Source organism: Ovis canadensis, chromosome 23 (genome assembly GCF_042477335.2).
Source record: "Ovis canadensis isolate MfBH-ARS-UI-01 breed Bighorn chromosome 23, ARS-UI_OviCan_v2, whole genome shotgun sequence".
NCBI classification, from domain to species: domain Eukaryota; kingdom Metazoa; phylum Chordata; class Mammalia; order Artiodactyla; family Bovidae; genus Ovis; species Ovis canadensis.
Genome location: NC_091267.1, coordinates 59,305,402 through 59,333,145, shown reverse-complemented (window position 1 = coordinate 59,333,145; position 27,744 = coordinate 59,305,402). Strand labels below are relative to the sequence as shown.

General features: G+C 41.8%; 1 protein-coding gene across 2 annotated transcripts in view; it reads left to right on the top strand.

Moving 5' to 3' along the window:
* Positions 1-27,744, top strand: part of EPG5 (ectopic P-granules 5 autophagy tethering factor) — a 128,390-nt gene that overhangs the window by 28,853 nt on the left and 71,793 nt on the right. For both annotated transcript variants that reach the window (XM_069569067.1, XM_069569066.1), the window contains exons 13-23: positions 1,662-1,802; positions 7,653-7,817; positions 9,427-9,546; positions 10,225-10,484; positions 13,509-13,649; positions 22,400-22,544; positions 22,777-22,974; positions 23,355-23,465; positions 24,557-24,679; positions 25,570-25,736; positions 26,680-26,901. In XM_069569067.1, the coding sequence (XP_069425168.1) occupies positions 1,662-1,802; positions 7,653-7,817; positions 9,427-9,546; positions 10,225-10,484; positions 13,509-13,649; positions 22,400-22,544; positions 22,777-22,974; positions 23,355-23,465; positions 24,557-24,679; positions 25,570-25,736; positions 26,680-26,901 (1,793 nt within the window). The remainder of the gene's footprint in view (positions 1-1,661; positions 1,803-7,652; positions 7,818-9,426; positions 9,547-10,224; positions 10,485-13,508; positions 13,650-22,399; positions 22,545-22,776; positions 22,975-23,354; positions 23,466-24,556; positions 24,680-25,569; positions 25,737-26,679; positions 26,902-27,744) is intronic.

Here is a 27,744-nt window from a genome sequence, read left to right as displayed (position 1 = left end):
GGTAAAGAATAGACGTAAAGAATAGACTATTCTTTGGTAAAGAATAGTCTGACATTTGTAGTTTTTATACTCTCTGTCTGTCTGCCCCGCCTTCCTCATTTCCACTCCTCTGAGCCTGCCAGGAACATGGAAACCTGGCTTCCCCCCACTACTTAGATGAGATGGTGGAAATAATACTGAACCCAGAGTTAGATCATCTGGCTTTGTTTTAACTCTGCTCCTCGTTGCCCATCTCACATCAGAGAAGATACCGTATCACTCTGGGCTTCAGTTTCTTTATCTGTGAAATGACAGGATGAGATGAGATCCTTGCTTTCTTTACTTTTTCACCCAGCCACCCTTAAGGGTGGAAGAGAATGAACTTTAGACCCCTTGTGTTGAGGGACATAACTCAAGTGGTTACCAAAATATTCTTTGGAGTTTTGTGTGTGTGTGTGTGTGTGTGTGTGTGTGTGTGTGTGTATAATGTACATTTTCACCGTAGGCTGTCGTTTATCTGTTTCCTTCATAAAACATTTCTTCCAATATAAGTGAAAATTATGTCTGAAGATTTATTATCATCCCCCTCAATACTACAGTTTGAGAATGACAGACTGGGTAATCTAAAGTTCTTTTCCAGAATCAAATATCCTAATAAGCTGTTCCCATTGTTGTACTTTGTAAGTAGCCCTGCATGCGATTAAGGCCTAGATAGATCTGAAATTCCACACTATCTTTATAATCTGCAAAAACTGAGGGGAGAATGTATATTTTCATATATATTAAATGGCATTCTCAAGATAACATTACTAAAGTATTATTTATGCTCTTGAATGATGGTTCAAATGTTCTGACCAGTTCTCACAGTAAAAACTGCATTCTGATCCTGTGTGTGTTGTGTATGTGTGTACACAGGTATAAAATTGAATCGGTAGTTATGCATTCTCACATTTTCCTATTCTATTTTATTCTACTTTCTTACTTTTCTGTTCTGTCCCATTGTGTTAAAAAACAGCAACCGCAACACCCAAACTGCTGGCCATTGGCATGAATGGGTTGTGTCTTGTAGTTTTGAACCCATTGTTTAAGAAGAGTTGGTAAATATTGATTATTATTATAATTTTTTGGCTGTGCTGCATGGCATGTGGGATCTTAGTTCCCAGGGATCAACCTGCACCCCCTGCAATACAAGCAGAGAGTCGTAACCACTGGCCTGCCAGGGAAGTGTAAACCTTGATGCATTAGGAGCTCTTCTGATAGAGGATCTCTCTCTCTCTCTCTCTCTCTTTTTTTTTTTTGAGAGAATAGATATCTCCAGGAAATGCATTCTGATTTTCATAATTTTATTGGTTTCCTCAAATTTAGGAAAGTATTACTGTGAAGGGACTATTTAGTTGCTCTGAAGACACTGGTGTTTCTTTCTGAATCCAGCACTAGAAGTCACTGTTAGCATTGTAGGTTGTCTTTCTTCTCCAGTCCCTCCTGCCACCTTCCAGACTCAGGGTAGACACTCTGCTCTCTGAACTTTTGGCATCCTTTTGATCACGGTGTGAACCAAGCCTCAATCTGAGATTTTTTCTGATACTTTACTTGAAAACATTCTAAATAAAGTATGAAAAGTTTTTTTTTTTTTTTAATTGATGCTTGGTTTTAAAAATGCCATCTCTCCATGTTCCCGCTAGGTGTCTTATGTCACCCTGTCCACCCGAGAAACTTTTTCAAAGGTTGGTCGAGAGCTTTTAGGGGCCATCACAGCTGTTCATCCTGAGATAATTTCTGTCCTTCTGGATAGAGTTCAAGACACCATTGACCAGGTTGGAATGGTAAGAGCAGTGATTTTGTTGGTTTCTCCTTTTGTTGTTGTTGTTGATTTTGAACCCTGGAGTAGTATTGGAGCAGTGGGAAAAAAGTTACTGGGATACAAAAATAGTTGTTGGGATGGCTGAGTCGTGGGTACAAGAGAGTAAAGAGAGCATTGACTGAGTCACAGGCTCTGTGCCTGCTTGGGCATAGCTGCTGCTTATAAAAAACTGGATTGTTTCTCTTAATCTCTGCAAAGTGACTTCCCACCTCCTTCAAAGAGGTTTTTCTTTACTATTTTCTTTCTGACTTAGTTTTGGCTGCACTGGGTCTCCATTGCTGCGTGCGGGCTTTCTCGAGCTGTGGTAAGCGGGGGCTGCTCCCTAGCTGTGGTCCGTGGGCTCCTCGCTATGACGGTGCCTGGAGTGCTGGCTCGTGGTGGTGGCACACGGGCTTGGTTGCCCTGTGGCATGTGAAATCTTCCTGGACCAGGGCTCAAACCCATGTCCCCTGCATTGGCAGATGGATTCTTAACCACTGGACCCCTAGGGAAATCCACAGGCTTTTAATTAGAGCCTAACAGTAATCCATAGTTTTTATTTCATACTTTTGCTTTACCTTCATAATTCTTATTTTTTTTTCTTGGTGGAAACAACTCTTAAGAAAGAAGACCTGCTTTAAATCAATCAAAAACAAAAGTAAAAGTTTAAGTTGAGCAAGATGTATATCATCTAGTTCTGTCATTTGTCACAATCCCTTTTGTAATCTTTATGTAGCTTTTAAAAAGTTTTATTGCAATATAATTCACATATAGTATAATTCATCTATTTAAAGTGTACAAGTCAGTGGTTCTTAGTATATTCACAGATAGGTATACATATCACCAGTCAATTTTAGAACATTTTCATCACCTCAGAACAAAACCACATACCAGTTAGCTGTCAGACTTCCATCCCCTTCAGCCCTGAGTGACCACAACCTGTTTTCTGTTTTTGTTGTTTAGTCACTAAGTCATGTCTGACCTTTTGTGACCCCTATGGACTGCAGCCCACTAGGCTCCTCTGTCCCCGGGATTTCCCAGGTGAGAATACTAGAGTAGGTTGCCATTTCCTTCTCCAGGGATCTTCCCGAGCCAGGGATCAAACCCATATCTCCTGCATTGGCAGGTAGATTCTTTACCACTGAGCTGAGAAACCTGTCTCTATAGATTTACCTATTCTGGACATTTTATATAAATGGAATTACGGAATATCTGATCATTTGTGACTGGCTTCTCTCACTTAGCATAATGTTTTCCAGGCCCATCCATGTTGTAGCATATGTCAGTAGTCCATCCCTTTTAATGACTAAGTAGTTATTAAAATATTAATATGACTAAGTAGTATTCTATTGTTAAGAGTGTATCATTTTCAAAAATATATACTTAAGATTTTCTTCATCAAGTATATTAAGGCTGTAATGAGTGAATTTCTCTAATGGCAGGTAGTCATGTGTGGTAACTTTAGGAGGAATGTTTAAAGTTAGAGTGTTTTTCTCTGGGCTTATATTTGCAAGGGCCTTTACCTTATAGTCGTTGCATCATTCCTGCAGGATAGATGATGGATAACTATTGTACTTCATCACACTCATGAGTGAGCAAATTTAATGACAGATTGTTAAGGCTATATCATTCTTTACTTGGAATAGTATATGTTACTTTTTCTTTTTACATTAAGAGAGATTTAATTATGGTAAATTATACACAGCTTCCCTGGTGGCTCAGCGGTAAAGAATCCACCTACAATGCAGGAGATGTGGGTTTGATCCCTGGGACAGGAAGGTCCCCTGGAGAAGGAAATGGCAACCCCCTCCAGTATTCTTGCTTTGGAAATTGGACAGAGGAAGCTGGGGGGCTACAGTCCATGGGGTCACACAGAGTCAGACACTACTTGGTGACTAAACCACCACCACCACCAAATTATACACAACATAAAACATGATATTAACCATTTTTAAGTTTAGTGATATTAAATACATGACGTTGTTTTGCTACCTACCATCACCACCATCCATCCACAGAACTCTTTCATCTTGTGAAACACATTCTGTACCCATTAAACACTATCTCCTCGTCCCTTCTCAGCTCCTGGCAGCCAGCATTCTACTTTCTGTTTCTTTGAGTTTGCAAAGAGCAAGTTTTTGGTTGCTCCTTTTTGAGTGGTCATCTAATGGAATGTCTTCCAAGAAAATCTACAGTGGGTCATGTGAGTGTTTCAGTTTGATTGAGTTCATAACCTTTATCTGACACGTTTTTTTTTTTTCCCTGGGTTTGGCCACACCTAACATTTTTAATCGGAGAAGGCAATGGCATCCCACTCCAGTACTCTTGCCTGGAAAATCCCATGGACGGAGGAGCCTGGTAGGCTACAATCCATGGGGTTGCTAGGAGTCGGACACGACTGAGCAACTTCACTTTCACTTTTCACTCTGATGCATTAGAGAAGGAAATGGCAACCCACTCCAGTGTTCCTGCCTGGAGAATCCCAAGGATGGCAGAGCCTGGTGGGCTGCTATCTATGGGGTCGCACAGAGTCGGACACGACTGAAGTGACTTAGCAGCAGTAGCAGTAGCAACATTTTTAATTGGGCCCATAATACTTTCAGTAATAATTGTGCTCAGAAATATGCTTAGCTGTAAGTGTGCAAATTAGAACCATAATGTTCTTTAGAGCACATCTTATAAAAGATGCCCCCCACTCTCTTTATACATGTGGTTCCTTTATGTTCATTAAACTCACTGACATTTTTGGAGGAACTTGTTTAAGCCCCCTTGCTTTCAGATGCATATGATGGCTTTGAATATTTTTGCTGTGACCTTGGACTAGGCTGAAATCAGCTTCGAGCTTCAGAGTCTGGGAACGAACTGTGGACCTAAACTTTCACTGGCACAGTTGGGGTGTGTCTGAACGTAACTTTGTTCTAGAGGCCCAGCAGGAGAGGAAAAGTCATTTGTGCTATAGATGTGTGGAAATCACCCTGGGTTACGAATAGTTGTTGATAAGGGCCAAGCCCCTGGGGACATCTCAAAGTACAGAATTCAGATAACTTGGTGACAGCCTGAAAATTGATAAATATTTTCCTATTGGTCTTTTTTAATGATTTGAAACATTCTGCTTTTGTTAGTGAAATCATCTTCCTGATATCCTCTTCAGGTAAAATTAGTGATCTCTTGACTTTCAGTGAAAGCATAAATATATTTTAAAATGCATTCTTTAAATTCTGTTTTGTTGGGAATTCTTACTGGGATTCTTCCTGTTTAATCATTTCTTTTTTTTTGCTTTATTGAATGAACTAGATCTTTCATTCATTCCAGTATGAAATAGAGGTAGTAAAAGTGGCCTTACCGTGTTCCTTATCATAACAGAGAAGGTTCCAAAGTTCCCCATGAAGTATCATGCTAGCTGCAGGCTTTTCATGTATACTCTGTGGTAGACTGAGAAATTTATATTTGTAGTTTGCTGAAATTTCTTTTTTCATGCATGGGTATTTAGTTGTTTTTTCTTCATTCACTGAGATGCTCCTGTGATTTTTATCCTTTTTTCTGTTAAAATGATGAATTACATTGATTTTCAAATATTGAACCATCATTGTTTCCTAAAATAAAACCCACTCGATCCTAGTATATTACTCTTTTTTGCGTGTTACTAGGTTCAGTTTGCTATTGTTTACTGTGGATTCATGGCAAATATTGATCTATAATTTTATTTTGTTAGATTTTTGTTTTAGGGTCATGTTGGCCTTGTAACACGAGTTGGAAAGCATTTCCTTCTCTTCTATTATTTGAAAGAATTTTCGTAAGATTGCTAGGATTCTTCCTGGAATGTTTGATAGCATTTACCAGCAAAGTTATCTGGGTCGTGGGTTTTCTTTGTGGGATATGTTTTGATAACAAATTGAAAATTTTAAGCAAATAGTTTTTTTTTTCCTGAGTCAGTTTTGGTAATTTATATTTTTAAAGGGATTTTCCTATTTCTAACCAGTTGAATTTACTGGCCATAGAGTTTTTGTAACAATCCCTTTTCAATGGCACCCCACTCCAGTACTCTTGCCTGGAAAATCCCATGGATGGAGGGGCCTGGTAGGCTGCAGTCCATGGGGTCGCTAACAGTTGGACACAACTGAGCGACTTCACTTTCACTTTTTACTTTCATGCATTGGAGAAGGAAATAGCAACCCACTTCAGTGTTCTTGCCTGGAGAATCCCAGGGACAGGGGAGCCTGGTGGGCTGCTGTCTATGGGGTCGCACAGAGTCGGACACGACTGAAGAGACTTAGTAGTAGTAGTAGTAGTAGTAGTAGTAATGTCTATGAGGTCTTTCTTGGTTAATTCACTTTCATTCTTGATGGGTGGATATATGTTACACTGTTATTTTGTGTGACTGGACAGATCTTGTTGCTATACTCATTGTTCTAGTACCATTATTTTGTTCTTTTTGTCAGATGCTCACAGGCTAAAGAAGAAATTTTGTATGTATTAGATTGCTTAGGTTACTGTTTTATTCAGTTGTTCAAGATCTTTATTACAAATCCTTATGAAAATTTAGCTAAGTACACACACACACACTGCACATGCAAAGGAAAGAAAAAGTCTTTCAAATTCATTCCTTCTAGTCTTTCACATTTTGTTTTGCCTCCAATATGGAGCAGTGCAGGAACCTGAAAAATGTAGGATCTGTGTTCTGAGCTGAGTTGTTCAATAGAGTAACCACTAAGCCTACGTGACTATAGAGCCCTTGAAATATGTCTCATCCAAATTATGATGTGCTGTGAGTGTAAGATACTCCCCGAGTTTCTAAAACTTAATATGAATGGAAGAATAACATATCTCAGTAATCTTTTGTAATGATGTGGGAATACTGTTTTGGATATATTAGATTAAATGAAATATGTTGTTAGAATTAATTTTGCTTGCTTCTTTTGACTTTTAAAAATGGCTGTTAGAAAAATTAAAATACATTTATGGCTTGCTTTAGATTTCCTTTGGACAGCACTGTTCTAGACATTATAAAATTAACTGCTCTTCTGATCATTCTTACTTAAATCAGACTGTATTAAGTGAACCCAGTTGTATCTTACTTTGCTCATGGATTTGTTATTGACAAGTGGTGCTAAGGATATCTGTACAGAATTTTTCAAGTATATAAAGAATAGAGAAGAGTATAATAAATTTCTGTGCCATCCAGTTTTAATAAATATCAGCTCTTGGTTGATCTTGTCTTATCTTTACCCCTATCCATTTCTTGTATCTACTTTCTGGAATGCTTTAAAGGTAATAGAAATAATTTTTTAAATGCCACAGGAGAAATAATTATTTGAAGTGCTAAGTTTTTTTGTAAAATGAATGCCTTTCTGCTGATTTATCATGACTTTAAATTAGAATCTTACTGTAGTGATTTTTTAAAAATGGAAGTATACCATTTTACAGGGACTTCTCTGGTGTCTCAACTGGTAAAGAATCTGCCTGCAATGTGGGAGACCTGGGTCTGATCCTTGGGTTGGGAAGATCCCCTGGAGAAGGGAACAGCTGGCCACCGACTCCAGTATTCTGGTCTGGCAAAGAGTTGAACATGACTGAGTGACTTTCACCTTCTCTTTTCACCAGTTACATAGGAAAAACAGCTTGACCTTTACAGAGGATTGTAAAATGTGCTTTTGGTGTATCATTAGTATTTATATTCATTTGATCTGGTTGTTCATTTCATTGTCTACAAAACAAAACCCCACTTCCTTTTGGAGAAAACTTTTTGTAAGCACTTTAAAAATGTAGTATTGTAGTAATATAGGATTGTCTTTAAAATTTGATTTTAATTATTATAATTTTTCTTTTAAATAAGGTTTCTTTATACTTGTTTAAAGAACTACCTTTGTATCTTTGGCGACCTTCTGCCTCTGAGATAGCTGTGATTCGGGATTGGTTATTGAATTATAACCTGACATCGGTGAAGAATAAATTGGCCTGTGTTATTCTAGAAGGCCTGAATTGGGGATTTGGTGAACAGGTATGTGCTAAAAACCTTCCCTAAAGACTGTCCACACACATCAGTTTTAAAGAAAGATTTTCTCAGCCATTAACGTTTTAAAATGTCATTTGCAAGACCTGCAGATTTTCTTCGCTGTTTTAGAATTTAGGATCTCTTCTAATTGAGTTCTGTTTTGCAGAGTGAGCATCCTATAAGTGAAGATAAATTGCTCCACACTGAAAGTACTTCCTTTATTCCTTGAATCATTTGTTTCTGTTGTTGTATTTCTGGCTGTTTACTGCAGTTACTCCTAATTGCCTCTCCTGCCTCTGGTCTTCCTTCCTCTTAATTTTGTATTGTGTATCACTGCCCGACTTGTCTTCCAGAACACTGTGCGCTGGTTAAGAGCCTGAGCTCTGAGCCAGCCTGCCTGACTTCTGATCCCAGCTCTGCTACCTCCTGTTTGTGTGACCGTGAGCAAGCTTCCTGAACTCCCTGGGCCTCAGTTGCTCCTCTGTAAACATCACACTGACAGGCTTAGCTCAGAAGGTTGCTGTAAGGTTTCAGCAAGCTGGGACACATGAAATATGTTCTTGGCACATGCCAGGGTCTTAGTGGTGGCAGTTATTATTATCAAGAGTTTGCTACCTGTCATGTCTCCAAAGATGTCATGTCAAGGAATTCTTTCAAAATCTTCCTCCCTTTTTACCCAGGCCTTGTTAGTGAGCTCCTTGATCAAAATATTTAAATATTTTAAAGGGAAGGGAAAGGGAACTCAGCCCCATCTGCCAGCTTTTGTTCTGAGCAAGTCGTCTCGTCCTTGCAGTCATCTTGTGTGGTGGTGTGAACATGACCCCTTTTGTACAGATGAGGAACCTGAAGCCAGGGAGCTTTCTCCCCAGCGTGTCCCTAACCATCTGGTCTGCTCATGGACTCAGCTGGGTCTTCTCTCAAGTGCTGGTCGGTGAGAGCTGCAGGAGACTCTTTTCCACCTTCACCTTCTCTGACTTGTAAACAGAAGCCCCCACCTTCCTCTCCCAGAGAGCTGCATGCAGAGTCCAGTCCTCATGAGTGTCTGCTTGCTCTTTTCTTGGTGTTTGGAAAGTCCTCTTCTCTGAGAGGATTAAGGAATGTGTTATATCAGATGCAAAGGAAGATTGGGTGGGAGAATTGGTGGGCAACTTCAAGCTCCTGAAGGAGTATTTTACCTGTGTTGTTGAGTATGTTTAATATTTTCACTGATGACAGAAGAAAAGGGAATACAGACTTAAATTATTACCTTCTTATTTTGTTAATAATAATTAAACATCTTCCTGATTCTTAACAATGCCTTTAAACTTGTAACCTAAAGTATTTATCGAGATTTTAGAATGGGGATTGGGAGTTGCATTCAAAGATACCTTTTATAACTGGAGTTGGTAATGACTCAGATTCACACATAACTGGTGCAGTATAGTGGTTCTTTAAAGATTAAAAATTTTTTTGCTATTGCCATTTTATAATTTCATTATTTAGGAATGCGAGCTTTGGAAGATTTAGCTTCTGCATCCAGGATTTCTTTTTTTATCCTGACTGATCTTTCAGTTCAAAGGTATAACAACAAAAAAAATCAAGATGACATGTTTGTGATTATTTTTCTCTTTAAAAGGTGTCTCTTCATTTGGATCAAGCAGTCCATGCTGAAATCGCTTTAATGATTCTTGAAGCATACCAGAAGTACCTTGCACAGAAACCATATGCTGGGCTTCTTTCTGAAAGTATGAAGCAGGTACTTCCTTCTTTTCTGTATTGAGGACATAAGTCTTTATTATAAATGACTTGGGTGGTTAAAATTACAGTATTTACTCTTAGGTTTCCTAAGAACATTTCTGGCAATTTCAGATATCGAAATTGAGTTCTATGGGTGAAGAAAGATTTTTCTTTAAGAAGTAGTCTATATATGACCATATTAATATTGTGGAATTTGAGTTGATTTACAGTGGTGGGCTGGTGCTGGCTTGTACTGGCTTGGGAGAACTGATTATTACATTTTTAAGAACTCTGAAGCCTGACTGTTCAATCTGTGGTGCTTGAAGTTGACCATGGTGGGAGTTTGTTTTTTCTTTTCAACTACCAGAGTTGGCAGACCCTATAAATGAGCCCCTAAACTCCAGCTTGTTGTTAAATTTATTTACTAGCACACCATTCGTTGCATACCAACTTTCATATTATTACTCTTGCTTGAGCTGACCCTGATCAGGTTCACAAAGTGACTAGCAAATAAACAGAAGAAGTGTTCAGTTGTGAGTGAGAAATGCTTTAATTTAGTGCTATAAACACTGAGTATCAGTAAGCATTGTGTCTTTTCTTTTGAGGGCATTATTGATCACAAAGAGAGATGGATGGGTGAGCTTACTAATTTAATGGTTATGTGAATAATGTGGTTTAAAATAAATAATTGTTTTAGGTTTCATATTTGGCCAGTATCGTTCGATATGGAGAGACACCTGAGACCTCATTTAACCAGTGGGCCTGGAACTTGATTTTGAGGTTAAAACTGCACAAAAATGATTATGGAATACAGCAGAATTGTGCAGCTGTTCCCTTCTCCAGCAGTGTGCCAGAAATGACAGAATCACCCACGTTTCATCCTCTCTTGAAGGCTGTGAAGGCGGGCATGCCCATTGGCTGTTATCTGGCCTTAGCTATGACAGCTGTGGGCCACAGGTACAGTGTTTGGGTTGAACTTCTAGGGTTGCTGAACCTTGTAGTCAGTGCTTCCCCCAACTTCATTTTTCATATCCCAAGGTCTGAGGCCTCATTCTAATCTGTCTAGGGGTAATCAGGGTCAAATGATAAGCCTCAATTAATAGCTTATCAAGGGTAAATGCTGCCCAAATTCATGTAGGTTGGATTTGTGACAGAAAATCACCTGGGTGCATTATGAAGAGAGTTATACCTGTCACCCAGACTGGGATGTTTATGTCAGCAGTAGACAGAGTCTCTTCCTCAGAATAATGACCAAATAAAAATAGTTGGTCACCTGTACTGAGTTTTATTTAAGTGATGGTGCCCAACTCAGGCTTCCTAGCTGGAGGGCTAAGCCCACCAAAGGGATGGATTGCCTGATCAAGTCAAGTGCTTCTTTTGTATGAGCCCGTAGCTGTGTCGGTTTCTTCCATTATAGTATTTATCACAGTGTAATGTAGGGGTCTGTTTAATTTTACTGAAGATATTCTATGGTGTTAGGACTCAGGAACCATATTTGTCTTTTAATAATCCCTAGTGATGAAGACTGAATCTGGTACAGTAAGTGACTGAAGGCATGACTATTGAGTTGGTTAAAAATCCTTTTCTTTAAAGATCATTTTCCTACAGTGTATTAATTTTTTCTAGCCTGTCAATTTTTCTAAAACCTCTTTTACCCATACTTTGTGATTCTTATGTTTTAAATTAACTGTAGCACCTTTTTAGCATCTGATTTCAATATGTTATTGCCCATTCAGTGTGTTTTCAGTGGGATGCCAGTTGTCATATGAGCTGTTAGTGTTCAGCCTACGCTATGAAGTAGGAGAGATAACAGAACAATTGGCAGTAATGAACAATATAATCATGGGCTGTGAAAATCGCTCAGTTGTGTCTGTTCCTTATGACACATTGGACTGTAGCCCGCCTGGCTCCTCTGTCCATGGAATTTTCTAGGCACGAATATCGGAGTGGGTAGCCCTTCCCTTCTCCAGGGGATCTTCCCAACCCAGGAATGGAACTGAGGTCTTCCGCATTGCAGGCGGATTCTTGACCATCTGAGCCACCGGGGAAGACCTGATCCTAGGCTGGATGATACAAGTAGAGCACTGGTTCTTAACCTTGACCACCCTTTAGAATCACCTTTCTGGTGATTCTGATTACCAGTATGGAGAAGAGAGTGAGAATCCTGATCTCATTGTACTGGGGGCCAGTTCTCCAGGTGAATCTTAATGTGCAGCTTAGACTGAGAACTTCTTAAGAGTATGGGCAGAGAAAGGTAAAAGAAGGAGAGCTCACCAGAGCAGGATACCATCATGGAGGAGCTAAGCTGTGGGGAGGAATCTTAATTAGAGAAGACGCCCTGGGCTAAGGAGGAGAGTGGTGATCTCACCTTCCGCCGGTGATCAGTGCGCCCAGTGTTGAAGATCCTGCGCCGCAGCACCTGTGCCCTTGCCCTGTGCTCACCATATTAATGCGCGATCACTTCCCCCTCCTCCTCGAGGGGCTCTGTTTCCTGATGGTAGGGGTGTGCTAGGGGCAGTGTCTTGTATCTTTGTGTCTCCAGAACTTCTGCTTCATAGGTAGTTCTTTATGTTTTTTTCCTTCTAGTTTTATTGAGATATAATTTACATACAGCAGTCTGTAAGTTTAAGGTGTACAGCATAACGATTTACAAAATTTTTTTAACTGGAGGAACATTGCTTTACAATGTTATGTTGGTTTCTGTTGTACAATGGCACAAATCAGTCATAATTATATATATCTATTCACTCCCTGCTGAGCCTCCCTCCCCTTCCACCATCCCACCCCTCTGGGTCATCACAGAGCACCAGGCTGGGCTCCCTGTGTTTTAGAGCAGCTTCCCACTAGCTCTCTGTTTCACACATGATAGTGTGTGTACGTCAATACTGCTTTCTCGGTTTGTCCCTCCCTCTCCTTCCCCTGCTCTGTCCACAGGTCCATTCTGTACATCTGTATCTCTGTTCCTTGCCTGCAAATAGTTTTTTATCCTACTGTTTTTCTAGATTCTCTATATATGCATTAATACACGATATTTGTTTTCTTCTTTCTGACTTACTTCACTCTGTATGACAGGCTTTAGGTTTATCCACCTCAGTTCAACTGGCTCAAATTCATTTCTTTTTATGGTTGTGTAATATTTCATTGTATGTATTTACCACGTCTTCTTTATCCATTCATCTGTAGATGGACATCTAATTTGCTTCCATGTCCTGGCTATCAGCATAATGATTTGACTTACACACATCATGAAGTAGTTATCACAAGTTTAGTGGACATCCATCATCTCATATAGATATAAAATTAAATAATAGAAATATTTTTTTTCTTGTGATGAAGACTCTTGGGGTTTACTCCCTTAAAAACTTTTATGTATAATATACAACAATGTTACTTACATTTATCATGTTGTACGTTACATTATTTGATAACTGGAAAATTGTACCTTTTGACCATCTTCACCTAATTCCCCTTCTCTCCACCTTCCCTGACCACCCCTTGCCTCGTCACCCTTGGCCTCTGGTAACCACAAATATCATCTCTTTTTCTATGAGCTTGTTTGTTTGCTTTTGAAGTATAATTTATCTGCAACACTGTGTTAGCTCCTATTATACAGCATAGTGATTCAGTATTTCTATACTGATCACCTGATAAGTCTGGTTATGATATGTTACCATTGAACACATGTACCATATATTATATAGTTATTGACTATATTTCCCACACTGTACATTTCATACCCATAACTTATTTATTTTGCAGTTTGAAGTTTGTACCTCTTAATCTCTCTCATATGTTTCTCCACCCCAAGCTGCTTCCTCCTAGGATTATGATTCTAGCATTTGTGTGTGAAATTTGGCTATGTATAAATGTGTTGGAGACCTGAGATAATCCAGGTAGCTTGTAGGCTGATGATGCATTAAAAGAATATCATTTCATGAACTGACTACCTTATGTGCTCATTGTTTATTTCTTTTTCCATAGCATTGAGAAGTTCTGTGCAGAAGGCATCCCACTCTTGGGAATTCTGGTCCAATCGAGGCATTTGAGAACAGTGGTCCATGTCCTGGATAAGATTCTGCCTTTGTTCTACCCTTGCCAGTATTACCTTCTAAAGAATGAGCAGTAAGTGGAGAACAGCACAGCAAATATAAAAGGACTGTGTCCTCTGGTTTTTCAAGTATAATATAGGCAATGATATTTCAATAGTGTATTTCTTATAAAGCAGAAAGCTTCCTGCCTAGTTGAGAATGCAGAGTGATGAATGAAGTCTAATAATGATCCCAGTTTTACTGTTATGAAAGATACTTCCTTTTGTCATTTAATTATGGATTGCTTGATAGCTTATAGTATTGAAAAGGGTGGCTGTTTCCCTGAGACTGGGAGTAGTGCTTCTGACCTTGAGCAGCGAATGACTTTGCTGTTGTAACAGTAGCAAAGCATATATATTGCCTTTAATTGCAGTGTGCATGGGGCCGCATTACAGACAGAGAAGATGCGCAGAAAGGTGTTCATCACGTGAGACATTCATAATCTTGTGAGAAAATAAGGCTTTTGAGGTAATCACAAAGTTATGAAACAAAATACTGGCAAAGCCATGATAGGGCGTACAGATTGCATTTGTATTACAGTTGACCCTTGAATCACACAGGATTGAACTGTGTAGGATATTTTTCAATAAATGTACTAGAAAACTTTTTGGAGATTTGAGACAGTTTGAAAAAATTCCCAGATGAACTATGTAGCCTACAAATGTTGAAAAAAGTATGCATGAATGTGTAAAATATATCTGGATACTAGTTTATCATCTACTATAACATCCTGAAAGATGATGCTGTGAAAGTGCTGCACTCGGTATGCCAGCAAATTTGGAAAACTCAGCAGTGGCCCACAGGACTGGAAAAGGTCAGTTTTCTTTCTAATCCCAAAGAAAGGCAATGCCAAAGAATGCTCAAACTACTGCACAATTGCACTCATCTCACACACTAGTAAAGGAATGCTCAAAATTCTCTAAGCCAGGCTTCAGCAATACGTGAACCGTGAACTTCCTGATGTTCAAGCTGGTTTTAGACAAGGCAGAGGAACCAAAGATCAAATTGCCAACATCCTCTGGATCATGGAAAAAGCAAGAAAGTTCCAGAAAAACATCTATTTCTGCTTAATTGACTATGCCAAAGCCTTTGACTGTGTGGATCACAATAAACAGTGGTAAATTCTGAGAGAGATGGGAATACCAGACCACCTGACCTGCCTCTTGAGAAACCTATATGCAGGTCAAGAAGCAACAGTTAGAACTGGACATGGAACAACCGACTGGTTCCAAGTAGGAAATGGAGTCCGTCAAGGCTGTATATTGTCACCCTGCTTATTTAACTTCTATGCAGAGTACATCATGAGAAACGCAGGGATGGAAGAAGCACAAGCTGGAATCAAGATTGCTGGGAGAAATATCAGTAACCTCAGATATGCAGATGACACCACCCTTTTGGTAGAAAGTGAAGAGGGACTAAAAAGCCTCTTGATGAAAGTGAAAGAGGAGAGTGAAAAAGTTGGTCTAAAGCTCAACATTCAGAAAACGAAGATCATGGCATGTGGTCCTATCACTTCATGGCAAATGGATGGGGAAACAGTGTTAGACTCTTTTTGCGGGGGCTCCAAAATCACTGCAGATGGTGACTGCAGCCATGAAATTAAAAGACGCTTACTCCTTGGAAGAAAAGTTATGACCAACCTAGAAGGCAATGGCAACCCACTCCAGTACTCTTGCCTGGCAAATCCCGTGGACGGAGGAGCCTGGTAGGCTGCAGTCCATGGGGTTGCTAGGAGTCGGACACGAATGAGCAACTTCACTTTTACTTTTCACTTTGATGCATTGGAGAAGGAAGTGGCAACCCATTCCAGTGTTCTTGCCTGGAGGATCCCAGGGACGGGGGAGCCTGGTGGGCTGCCGTCTATGGGGTCGCACAGAGTCGAACATGACTGAAGCAACTTAGCAGCAGCAGCAGATAGCATATTGAAAAGCAGAGACATTACTTTGCCAACAAAGGTCAGTCTAGTCAAGGCTATGGTTTTTCCTGTGGTCATGTATGGATGTGAGAGTTGGACTATGAAGAAAGCTGAGCGCCGAAGAATTGATGCTTTTGAACTGTGGTGTTGGAGAAAACTCCTGAGAGTCCCTTGGACTGCAAGGAGATCCAACCAGTCCGTTCTGAAGGAGATCAGCCCTGGGATTTCTTTGGAAGGAATGATGCTAAAGCTGAAACTCCAGTACTTTGGCCACCTCATGCGAAGAGTTGACTCATTGGAAAAGACCCTGATGCTGGGAGGGATTGGGGGCAGGAGGAGAAGGGGACGACCGAGGATGAGATGACTGGATGGCATCACTGACTCGATGGACGTGAGTCTGAGTGAACTCCGGGAGTTGGTGATGGACAGGGAGGCCTGGCGTGCTGCGATCATGGTGTCGCAAAGAGTTGGACACGACTGAGTGACTGAACTGAACCATAACATATACATAAATCTATTATAAAACGTTAAGATTTATCAGCAGTTAAACACACAAGGAGAGACCATACATGATGCTGTTGAGAGTAGTAGGAACAAACCTAAAGAGACAATATTAATTTATAGCTGTATAAATTAACTAGTACATTCTGTACTACTGTAATAATTTTGTAGCCACCTCCTGTTGGACTTCTAGGTGGCTTTGAGGTAAAGAATCCATCTGCAACGCAGAAGACGCAGGAGATGTGGGTTCATTCCCTAGGTGGGGAAGATCCCCTGGAGGAGGAAATGGCAACCCACTCCAGTATTCTTGCCTGGAAAAATCCCATGGACAGAAGAGCCTGGAGGGCTATAGTCCTTGGGGTCCCAAAGAGTTAGCATGACTGAGCGTGCAGGCATGCACCTGTTGCCGTCAGGGTGCACTCGAGTGAATATCCACCCGACACCCTGTGTGACGCTAATCATCTCCAAGTGAGCAGTTTGTTTCTCCAGTAAATGGTGCATCACAGTAATAAGTGACTTCCTGCAGTTCTCGAATCATTCCTGCAGTTCTCGAATCATTTTCATTGTGTTTAGTGCAATACTTGTAAGCCTAAGGCAACACCAGGGGACTGCTAATGATTCTGAAAGTGCTCCCAAGAAGCAGAGAAAAGTCATGACATTACAAGAAAAAGCTGAATTGCTTGATATGTACCGTAGATTGAGGTCTGCAGTTGCATTGGCTGTCATTTCAAGATAAATGAATCGGGTGTAGGGACCACTGTAAAAAGAAAGAAAAGGAAATTCATGAAGCTGTCACTGCAGCTATACCAGCAGGTGCTGAAACATTGCACTTTTTGTGAAACGCCTTTTTGTCTCATATTGAAAGTACAGCTTTTATTTGAGCACAGGATGGCTCTAAGAAAGACATACGTATAGGTCCTAATGTGATTAGGGAAAAGTCAAAAGTTGTTATATGGCAACTTAAAGCAAAAGGCAGGTGAAGGCTCTAAAGCTGGAGAATTCAGTTCCAGTAGAATATGGTTTATAATTTTAGAAGTAGTTTGGCTTTAAAATGTCAAGATAACAGGAGAAGCAGCTTCTGTCGACCGAGGTAGCAGACAAATTCCCAGATGCCATTACAAATATCATTGAGGAGAAAGGATCTCTGCCTGAACAGGTTTTTAATGCAGATGAAATGCCCTATTCTGGATAAAAAATGCTACAAAGGACATTTGTTAGCAAGGAAGGAAGGGAAGCAGGCATCAAGATTGAAGGCAGGAAGGGATATGGTAATTCTGCTCTTTTGTGTAAATGCAATTGGGATTACCATCAGGACTGCCCTTACCTGTAAACCTGTTGACCCCCGAGCCTTGAAGGGAAAAGATAAACACTAGCTCCCAGTCTTTTGGTTGTACAAGAAGGCCCGGGTAGAGAGAACTTTTTTTCTTGATTAGTTCCTTCAAGCTTTGTCTGTGTTGCCAGTAAAGGACTCCTTTTTGAAATTCTTTGGATACTGGACATACAGAACCTCATGAGTTCAACACTGAAGGCATCGTAGTGATCTCTTTGCCCTCAAACACACCATCTCTAATTCAGTTTGTACATTAGGAGGTCATAAGGACCTTTAAGGCTCATTGTACATGGTACTTTATGGAAATAGTTGTCAACGCTATGGAAGAGAACCCTAGTAGAGAGAAAAAGATGAAAATCTGGAAGGATTATGCCATTTAAGATGCTATTGTCGTTACAGAAACAAGCATGAAAAGAAACTTCCTTAATATTTCAGTGGCTAAGACTTCATGCTCACAATGCAGGGGCCCTGGATTTGGTTCCTATTCAGGGAACCAGATCCCACATGCTGCAACTAAGAGTTCGCATGTTAAAACTAAAGATCCCACATGTCTCAACTGATAACCTAGCGCAGCCAAATAAGCACATAAATATTAAAAAAGAAAGGGAAAAACCCCCTGAAAGCCATCAGCCCAAAACAATAAATTCCTGTTGGAGAAAAGTGTGTTCAGAGGTTGTGCATGACTTCATGATTTATGACAGAGACAGTCAAGGAAATCATGAAAGGGATTGTGGGTATGGCAGAGAAGGTTGGGGTGGGGGAAGGGTTTCAAGAAATGGATCTTGCAGAAATTCAAGAGCTAATAGACAGCATACCAGAGGAGTTAACAGAAGATGATTTGATTGGCATGGGTGCTTCTGAATCAGTACCAGCTGATGAGGAAGAAGCAGTGCCAGAAAACAGTTAACATTGATAGTCTGGCAGAAGGTTCCGATCACTGAAGACTGATCTCGACCTCTTTTAGAACACAAACCCTTCTATGATACAGGCTCTGAAATTAGCAAATGGGGAAGGTGGACTGATACTGTATAGAAGAAATATTTTGGGAGAAATGAAGAAGCAAAGAAGTCAGAAATTTCAGTGTATTTCTCTAAAGTTACACTGAGTGTGCCTGCGTCTCCTCTTCCCCTTCCACCTCCTCTCCTTCCTCCACCTCTGCCGCTCCTGAGACAGCAAGACCAGCCCCGCCTTTTGCTCCTCCTCAGCCTGCTCAGTGGGACAATAATGAAGATAAAGACTTTTATGATGATCCACTTCCACTATTTACTATTTCCAACAGTAAATAGTCATAATGCTCTACACTGATAAACTTACCTGTTGGGTATGTATGTGTCTTTGTGTGGAAATCTGACAACTGTATGGCAAGAACGGTATGAGACGATTTTGAGTCATCATCCTCGTCACCTAAGTATTCATCATGTAGTACGTGCTGTGCAAGACTAGTGTTAAAATGAACAGCCTCTCCTTACATGGGCATGAGGTGAGTGACGTTTAGTATAAAATGAGCAATTAAAATGAATAGCCTCTCCTTACATGGGCACGAGGTGAGTGACGTTTAATATAAAATGAGTAATGTGTTAGTTTTCTTACTGTTGTACACCTTTGCTTTCAAAGAATTGCACAGTATGCTTCTCTCTCATAATTGGAGAAATGGTATTCCACCTGTCATCACAGATAAATGGTTTTTAAAACAATGTAACGTTTACAGTACTGTATTATGAATATGACCGTCATACTCTCTGTGATTAAATTTTTATAACAAATCATTCATTAGTATACAGGCTAGATAATTTTGAAACCGTCATATTGATTATACTAGGCTACCATAGAACAGTCATGTTGCTGCTTCATTACTAATGCATGAATGGTTATTATACCTGTGAGTACATGTAAATTTCTTTTTCACACTGTCTTTTCATTTTTGTTGTCTGGTGTTAATAGGTGTAGCATCTACAGGGTTTTATAGCATATAAGGCAGTATTGATGTGGGTACTGATAGATGGTTCCCCTTGTAAACAGATGATGTAAGCTTACAGTATCAGTGGATAGAGTACAATACTGTAAATGTATTTTCTCTTCCTTATGATTTTCATAACATTTTCTTTAACTTTATGATAAGAATATAGTATATAATACAGCATAAAAAGTGTTAATTGACTATGTTGTTGGTAAGGCTTCTGGTCATCAGTATGCTATTAATAGTTAAGTTTTGGGGGCAGTCAAAAGTTATACGTGAATTTTTAAGTGCATGGGACATCAATACCTGTAGCCCTGTGGATTTAAGGCTCATCTGTATGTGGCAAAAGTATATGGAATCATGGTAAAAAAAAAATAGCTGCTTAGGGAGGAAAAAGAATTAAGGATGAGTAATTGCACATGGTGAGACTCCAGTACAGACCTGTTGCCAGGAAGGGACTCTATTGGCTCATGTGATTAGAAAGCAAGGCTCATGATAACATCAGGTCATTCTGAAGTGGCGGTTCTCAACTTGTGGAGTTTTGACCCTCAGGGGACACTTGATATTGTCTAGAGATCAGTGTGGCTCAGCGATGAAGAATCTGCCTGCAGTGCAGGAGCTGTGCATTCGATCCCTGGGTTGGAGAGATCCCTTGGAGGAGGAAACCCATTCCAGTATTCTTGCCTGGGAAATCCCATGGTTGGGGGAGCCTGGCAGGCTACAGTCCATGGGGTCGCAAGGAGCGGACCCAGCGTAGTGACTAAATGCCAAGAGATCATTTTGGTTGTCACAGCCTGGTTGGGAGTGGAGCAGGTAGGGCAGGTGGTTGGGAGGAGGGGATTTAGGGGACGACTGAGGGAAGCTGCTACTGATAGCTGGTGGATAGAGGCCAGAGGTGTACTGAACATTCCATAGTGCATAGGAGAGCCCTTCCCAGTAATCAGGCATCCCAATGTGGCAGTAGCTGCAAAGCTGAGAGGCAGTGGGTTAGTGCTTCTCTGTGTGTGTGTCTGCCCTCCCAGGTCCCTTGGCCCTGCTTCTGTCTCTTTCAGGCCTTCTCTTGCAGGTGTACTTTGTCTAGGGGAATGAAACTACATGGCTACAGAGAGAACTAGGCAAAGGCAAATGTTTTTCTTTGTCATTATTCCTTATGATAATGATTCCCGATTGGTCTGACTCATCTGCTTTCCCTGTGCCTGTCGCTGTGTCCGTGGGTTTGCCCAGTCCTGGGAGGACAGTGTACAAGGATTCTGTATTGAAAGTCTCTCCCTCCCACAAATCTAGTGTGGAGGCAGGACAGTTCCCCTGACCAGAGGCGGTATTATTAAAAGTGAGACAGGCTACTCAGGTGAGCAGAAACAACAGGTGGCCCACTGATACAACTTTGTGGAAGAGGTGGGTTTCTAATTGAGCTTTGGAGCGCCTGTAGGCCTTGGGCCGGTGGAGAGAACCTGGCCTTTTCGGTATCCGTGGGGGGTGATAGGAGGGTCTGGAGAAGGCCAGGCTGGGGAGGAGCGTGGCAGGAGGGAGCTGGGAGGAGGCCATCTGGCTGGGGCCTTTGGAAGAGTGAGGAAGGCGGAGGTGAGGCCCGATGAGGAGGCCCGATGGCAGAGGCAGGCAGTGTGTCCAGAGACATGAGGGGGACACTACAGTTTTCCCATTGGGTGTCATTTCAAACAGCATGTCACAGACTTGCCCCGGATGAGACTTAACTGAGAGCTTATTAAGTATGGATTCCCAGCTCCTCCCCTAGATATTCTGCCTTAGAAAGAATGCATCAGGAACTTGGGACCTGTTTTTGTGAAACGAGCATTCTAGGCCGGGCAGGTCTGAGGCCACTCGTGTCCTGGTTAGCACGTGGCTTTCAGGGTGCTCGTGTGTGGGGTGTGCCCTCACCCCAGCACTCTAGTGTGGACACAGGCGAGTTCCTTCACTGTCAGAGCCTCCATTCTTTACTTGTTTGATGAGATAATATTCTTTCTCAAACAGGCTGAGTGTAAGGATTAAGTGATACGCCAGAAGTTTGATGCCTGCTTGGAACAATTTTAATAAATTGCCTTTAGGGTTTTGTGATTTGGGGCGTTAGATTGAAAATTAGATTGAATGGTCTATTTTGCCGCCCTCCCTCCCAATGCTAAGTTTTGAGTGAAGGTGAATACTTCCTGGCTCCGTTTCCAGTGCTCGCTTCTCTGCCCTTGAATGCTCACACAAGCTCTGCTCTCTGAACTCGTACAGGGCTGCACTGTGCTGGTCCTGTCATAGCTTTTCTTTTCCACTCGAGTGGAGTTTGGCCTGCATCGTGCCAGCTGTGGAGTGGGACGCTCCCTCACTCAGCAGTAGCCTCTGCACTGCCACCATCTGCACGCAGGCCGGGCATTGCCCTCAGACACATAGGAAGTCATCACATCCTGGGGATGCGGTTCCCGGTTTTAAGTGTCAGGAAGGAAGATGGTGATGCTGTGGGAGAGGTTAATGGGTTAGACATGTTTTAGGTGCAGGGAAGGGGTCAGGAAGTCTCTGAGGAGGGGACATTTCAGATGAGAGATGAGGGCCGAGTAGGAGTTTGTCAGGTTAGGTGTGGGGGAAGTGTTTCAGGCAGAAAACCCAGCAGAGACAAATGCCCTAGGCTAGGATGGAGCCTGGCGCACCCAGGGAATGAGTCTGTAACTGAATTATGATATCTGCACACACACATTCCCCACCCCTGCTGCCCAGTGTCCCATATACCACCAGATTGCAGGGTGATTCTGCAGACATGTCTGCTTTTGTCAGTGGGAGTGGGAAGGGGATGGAGTGGTGCTTTGGGTGTTTTCCCCTCTAATGCTCTTTAACTTGCACAGGTTTATGTGTCCTAGACCTGTTTCACTGCACGTTTATAGGTGGGTATATTTAACCCATGTCAAACTGGAAAACTTTATTCTTCTGAAGTTCCTGAAGATTTCTATCAGAATCCCTGAATAGAGCTTTAGTCTAAAAATGGGGCCATATCAGTGTTTTCCGTTTCTCATCGGTAATTAGCCACTGGAGATTCTGCTGACTTCCGGTCGGGAGGTAGAGAGAGTTGTCGTGTGTGCTCCGCAGGTTTCTGTCACACCTCCTCCTGTTCCTGCACTTGGACAGCGGGGTCCCCCAGGGTGTCACGCAGCAGGTCACTCATAAGGTGGCACAGCACCTGACAGGAGCCAGCCACGGGGACAACGTGAAGCTTCTCAACAGCATGATTCAGGTCAGGGTCCCGCCAGCCCCCAAGGGTACCCTCGCCTGCCTTCCTGATCAGATGCCCCTGGTGCCAGCACGTCTCTGTGTTTTGGTCATTTCAGAGCCCTTGGCACAGTGCTTTTGGCCAAGGAAGGCAGCAGATCTGGGTTTTGTAATGGAGCTAGATGTTATTTTATTTGTGTTTTAAGGGTGGGAGGCTAGTTATTGCCTTTCTCATCACCTGAGCCCTTTCTCCATAGGCCCACATTTCTGTAAGCATTCAGCCCAATGAAGTGGGCCCAGTAGCTGTATTGGAGTTCTGGGTTCAGGCTCTCATAAGCCAGCATCTTTGGTACCGGGAACAACCCATCCTCTTCCTCATGGACCATTTGTGTAAAACAGCTTTTCAGTTGAGGCAAGAAGACTGTGTGCAGAAATTGCTCTACCAGCAACATAAGGTAAACCTGCTGCGGAGTTTATCTTTGTCTACAGCTAGAAAGCAACCTTCCAAGGAGGCTCCCCCCGTGCATCCTTCTCAGTGCTGCTCTGTGCCCACTGCCTTTTTAAAGCCCTGCCTTAACGGTGTCTTATCCAGAAACTGTAGCCTGCTAGCATGGATCCTTATAAAGCCAAAGAAGGACACCCTAGGAGGAGCCCTGCTCATTCATTACATTTGCCTATGATGTGGGATTATCACTGCTGGTAGACTAATTACTGGACTCTGTATCTTACCTGAATTGTCCGCTGGCATAAGATACTTGCTGTACTCTTGAAAAGCTCATTGGTTCTGTTTTTTAAAAGCCGCCTCTCTCTGCTCCACATGCTCTCCCTGGTGTAGAATGCTTTGGGCTACCACTGTGACCGGAGTCTGCTGTCCTCTTTGGTGAGCTGGATCCTGGCAGGCAACATCACTCCTTCCTTTGTAGAGGGCTTGGCCACGCCCACTCAGGTAGGAGACCTGCTGTGGATCACTTGTTATCTCTGTATACTTCAGTATTGTTATTATCCTTACCTACATTGCTAATAGCCTAAAATATCTAACATCTATTCAACACTTACTACACATAAGAATGCTTTTTCATTTAATCCTCACAGTAGCCCTCTGTTGAGGTTTTCACAGGGGCATTAACTGAGGTTTAGCAGAGTCAAGTGGTTGGCTCAGGATCGAATAGCTTGTTATCAAAACTCTAGCTGCCTGACTGCAGAGCCTGCCCAGCAGCAGGACAGAATGGTTAAGATACTGGAGCCAGACTGCCTGGGACTCAGCCTCGGTTGTGCCGTTTGCTAGCCCTGTGCCTTGGAAACGGGCTTACTCTTTGTCCTCAGAGTCCTCAACAGTCAAATGAGTGTAATGTTATTACTAGGTGTTGGTTGTTTTTATTGTTATCATCATTTTCATTAATTCACCACATTGTTTTTATCGTTATTACCACTTCTTGGACTTTGTGTGTCCAATTCTGTCTTTGCTTTATCACTTAAATAAGTAGTAGCATTCTTTAACTTCCTGTCAGAGTCTTACCTGCTGCTTTTCCTCATACCTCTTGGGATCCAGCTGAGACAAACTCCATGTTGTTATCTGCATATATCTCTGGCGTTTCCATCTTTTGATGAGCTGATTCTCTTATCAGACATGCCTTCCTCTCTGGTCTCTGTGTAGAGCCTTGTCTGATATATTTATCTTCTCTGATCCCACCTCCTTTCTCTAGTTTCCCATAGCGCTTGACCTCTGATTCAACACTCACACTTGTCACTTTACATTTTGGTTACTTAAACATTAGTCTTGTCTCCCCTGGTTAAGGGCAGTTGCTAAAGTAGCCTTTCCAAAGGAATTTAATGTTTTTCAATAGCCTATTTTATATAAATTTTTATCTGTGAGACAAGTAGAAATAGGTTTAGAAAAGCTATGTGTCAATTTTAGAAACTATAAATGTGTTGATTGAAATCTGTGATAGCAAAGGTGTTAATCTGTGGAATATGAAGGCGTGTTTTCCTGTCTGAATTGGAGCTCGTTCCCTTCATGTTTACCTGGTGTCCTTGCAGGTCTGGTTTGCGTGGACAGTCCTGAACATGGAATCCATCTTTGAAGAAGACTCCCAACTCCGAAGAGTTGTTGAAGGGGAATTGGTTATAAACTCCGCATTTACGCCCGACCAAGCTCTGAAGGTGCAAATAGCAGTTCTGCATTTGAGTGGTAGAAGGTGGTTCACACTTTGATGCTGATGGGTTCACCTATAGCTTTTGGACTTCTGTGTTTTCTTTTGTTGGGAATGTTTGGGAAGCACAATAACTGTTCTAATGCTTAACATGGTGAATTGAAGTGTATATTTCCTTCCCAAAGTTTATGTAACATCGGGAGTCACAACTTTTATAATTTGAGGCTGTGTCCACTGCATGTATGAATGGGACTGCCTTTGTTTTAGAGCATCAGAATCCCCTAGAGAGCTTGTTAAGAATCTGATTCCTGGACCCCAACTTCTGAGATTCTGAATCTGGAATGGGATAAGGAATTTATTTTTAGAAACTCCCTAGCTGATCCTTAGGCTCACTAAAGTGTGAGAAAAACTGGAATAAGTCTTTAGAATTAAAGACCTTCTATTTTAGGGTCCTGTAGTGTAGACTGTGCTTTTGGATTTCAGAGCCTGTCAAGGTATTTATCATTCTTGAACATCCATTGAAAAATCTAAATTTTCAAGACGTTGATAAAGTTTGTAAAATTTACTTTAGCTTTCATATTACTCTTGCACTATAGTGTTTTATGTAGAAAGGAATGGAAAGGTATGGCAATGAGATTAGACTCAGTGATGCTTAAGACTCACTCCAGTTCTGGGGTTTGTGGAATTTTTAACAGAAAACAGGCTGCCCCACGTGTCTTGTTACTGGGAATGTTAAAGTGTTAGCTAGAGGGTTAGGAAAGTAAGGTTTATATGACTTTTTTTCCCCCCATATTAAATCGAAAACACAATGGTTAGCATTTCATTTGAGTCACTTAGGAAGAGCAGACCATTTGCAGATGTGATCATTACATGGTTGCTCAAAGCCCGTCTCTTTTGTAGAAAGCCCAGGCTCAGCTGAAGCTCCCCATCGTCCCGTCCCTGCAGAGGCTGCTGATCTATCGCTGGGCCCAGCAGGCCCTCCTCACGCCTTCTGACCATCCTCTTCTGCCACTCATATGGCAGAAGTTCTTCCTCCTGTATCTCCACCGCCCAGGACCGCAGTATGGGTATGGCACCCAGTGTGGTAGGGAATCGGTTCCTGCCTTTGCCCTGCTCTGCTGCACTGTGTTCTCACACTGTGACATGGGAATGAGAGGCATTCTCTGGCTCAGAGCCTCCCTCCTTTCCTGTTTCACATCTGTTAGACTGGACCTTTTCTGAGTTCAGGGTATCTTGGGGCAGCTCTCGCTTCATCACCCCCCATACCCAGTTTGGTGAAGACAACACTCTGAAACTGTGCAGAGTTTATCAGAGAGCCTCTGGAGTCCCACACTGAGGCTGCTTGTGTGGGCATGGTGGGGCTTGATCGAAGGGACCTGTGATGCTCGTGTGTGTGTGCTAAGTCGCTTCAGTCATGTCCAACTCTTTGCAACTCCATGGACTGTGCCCTCCCAGGCTCCTCTGTCCATAGGATTCTCCAGACAAGAACACTGGAGTAAATTGCTGTGCCCTTCTCCAGGGGATCTTCCCGACCTGGGGATCAAATCAAAATCGGCTCTTGCATCTCCTGCTTTGGGAGGCAGGTTCTTTACTGCTCGTGCCCCCACAGTAATGCAGGTGTGGACAAAGGCCAGGACTTGCCTCATGTGACCATTGCTGTCTGGCTCCAGCTCAGTGTTTCTGCTTCACTCGCACTCCCTTAACTCACCCTCTTTGAAACATACAGATGGTGATTCTTCATCACTTCTGTTTTCAACTGAATGCAAGTTCAAGAAGAGGTTCTGTCTTTAAACACTTCTGTATCTCTGAGTGGTGACAGTATCTTGAATTTGCATAGCATTTCATTCTTTTAAAAACTGCTTTTATATGCATCATATTGTTGGAGCCTCTATAACCATTGAGGTAAAAATGATATGTATTAATAAAATGAGTTGTTAATGGACTGTAATGTTATGTCACATAGAGAGTCTTGTGTTGATCCTAGTGTGCTCTTTGCTTGCATTTTTTAAGGTTACCTATAGATGGTTGTATTGGAAGGAGGTTTTTTCAAAGCCCTGCTCATATCAGTTTGTTGAAAGAAATGAAGAGGCGCCTGACAGAGGTGGCTGACTTCCACCACGCTGCGAGCAAGGCCCTCCGTGTTCCAGCAGAGGGCAGTGAAGGGCCGCCAGCGAGCCAGGCTGGCACCCTTGCTTACCTGACTTCACCAGAACTGCACACAGAGCTTGTGAGGTGAGGCATGACTATTTAACCATTTATGCTGTTGTTTGTGGCACAGGTACTTGGATACTCGTGCTGGATTGTTGATTTGTGTTACAACTGCTCTTAACCTGTTAGATTGACTATGGAAGGTGGTTTTGACTATAGGTTTGTATCTTGTAATGTTTCTCTTTTGTATTTCTTATGAGAAGTGAATCAGCATTTTGGATATACTCTGTGAAGTGCCTGGAGTCTGACTGAACGCTTTTAAACTGGAGGGCTGGTGACCTCTTTTATTTCTTTACTTAGTAACAGAAGCAAACCAAAACTAGTGATCATAACAAGTTTACTAGTATAGTCTGCTAGGATAGTTCTCTAAAAGAAATAAATGACCCAGGCAGAGTTCTTTAAATGGGGTTCATAGACCCTCTAGGGAATTCTGGGATTGACCTGGGGTGCAGTAGATTCATAATCTTCCAAAACTGCTTCTGAAAAACACTCAGTATTTGCACACACTGTAAAGGGTTAAGAACTCAGAGGTAATTTTGTGTCCCCTTCACACTGTTTTTCTACCTTTCATTTGTAAGCTTGATGTAAACCAGATATTAATCTCATAAATATGTCTTAATAAAAATAACTCTTAATAATGAACTCAATACAAAATGAATACAAAAGTCTCAGTGAGGAAACCCAATGTTTCAGCCCAGCTCTCAGACTTTGGGCTTGATTGACCTCAAAGCCTTAGAGCTTCTCTCTGCCTCCAGAATAATTTCTCCCTGTCTCTTGCTTGCTTGAAAGAAAATTTCTTTTTGCTGGGCTTAACCAGTGGGAAGGCTTTATCTTTGAACATTTAGATCCGCTAAGAAAGTCTTTGAT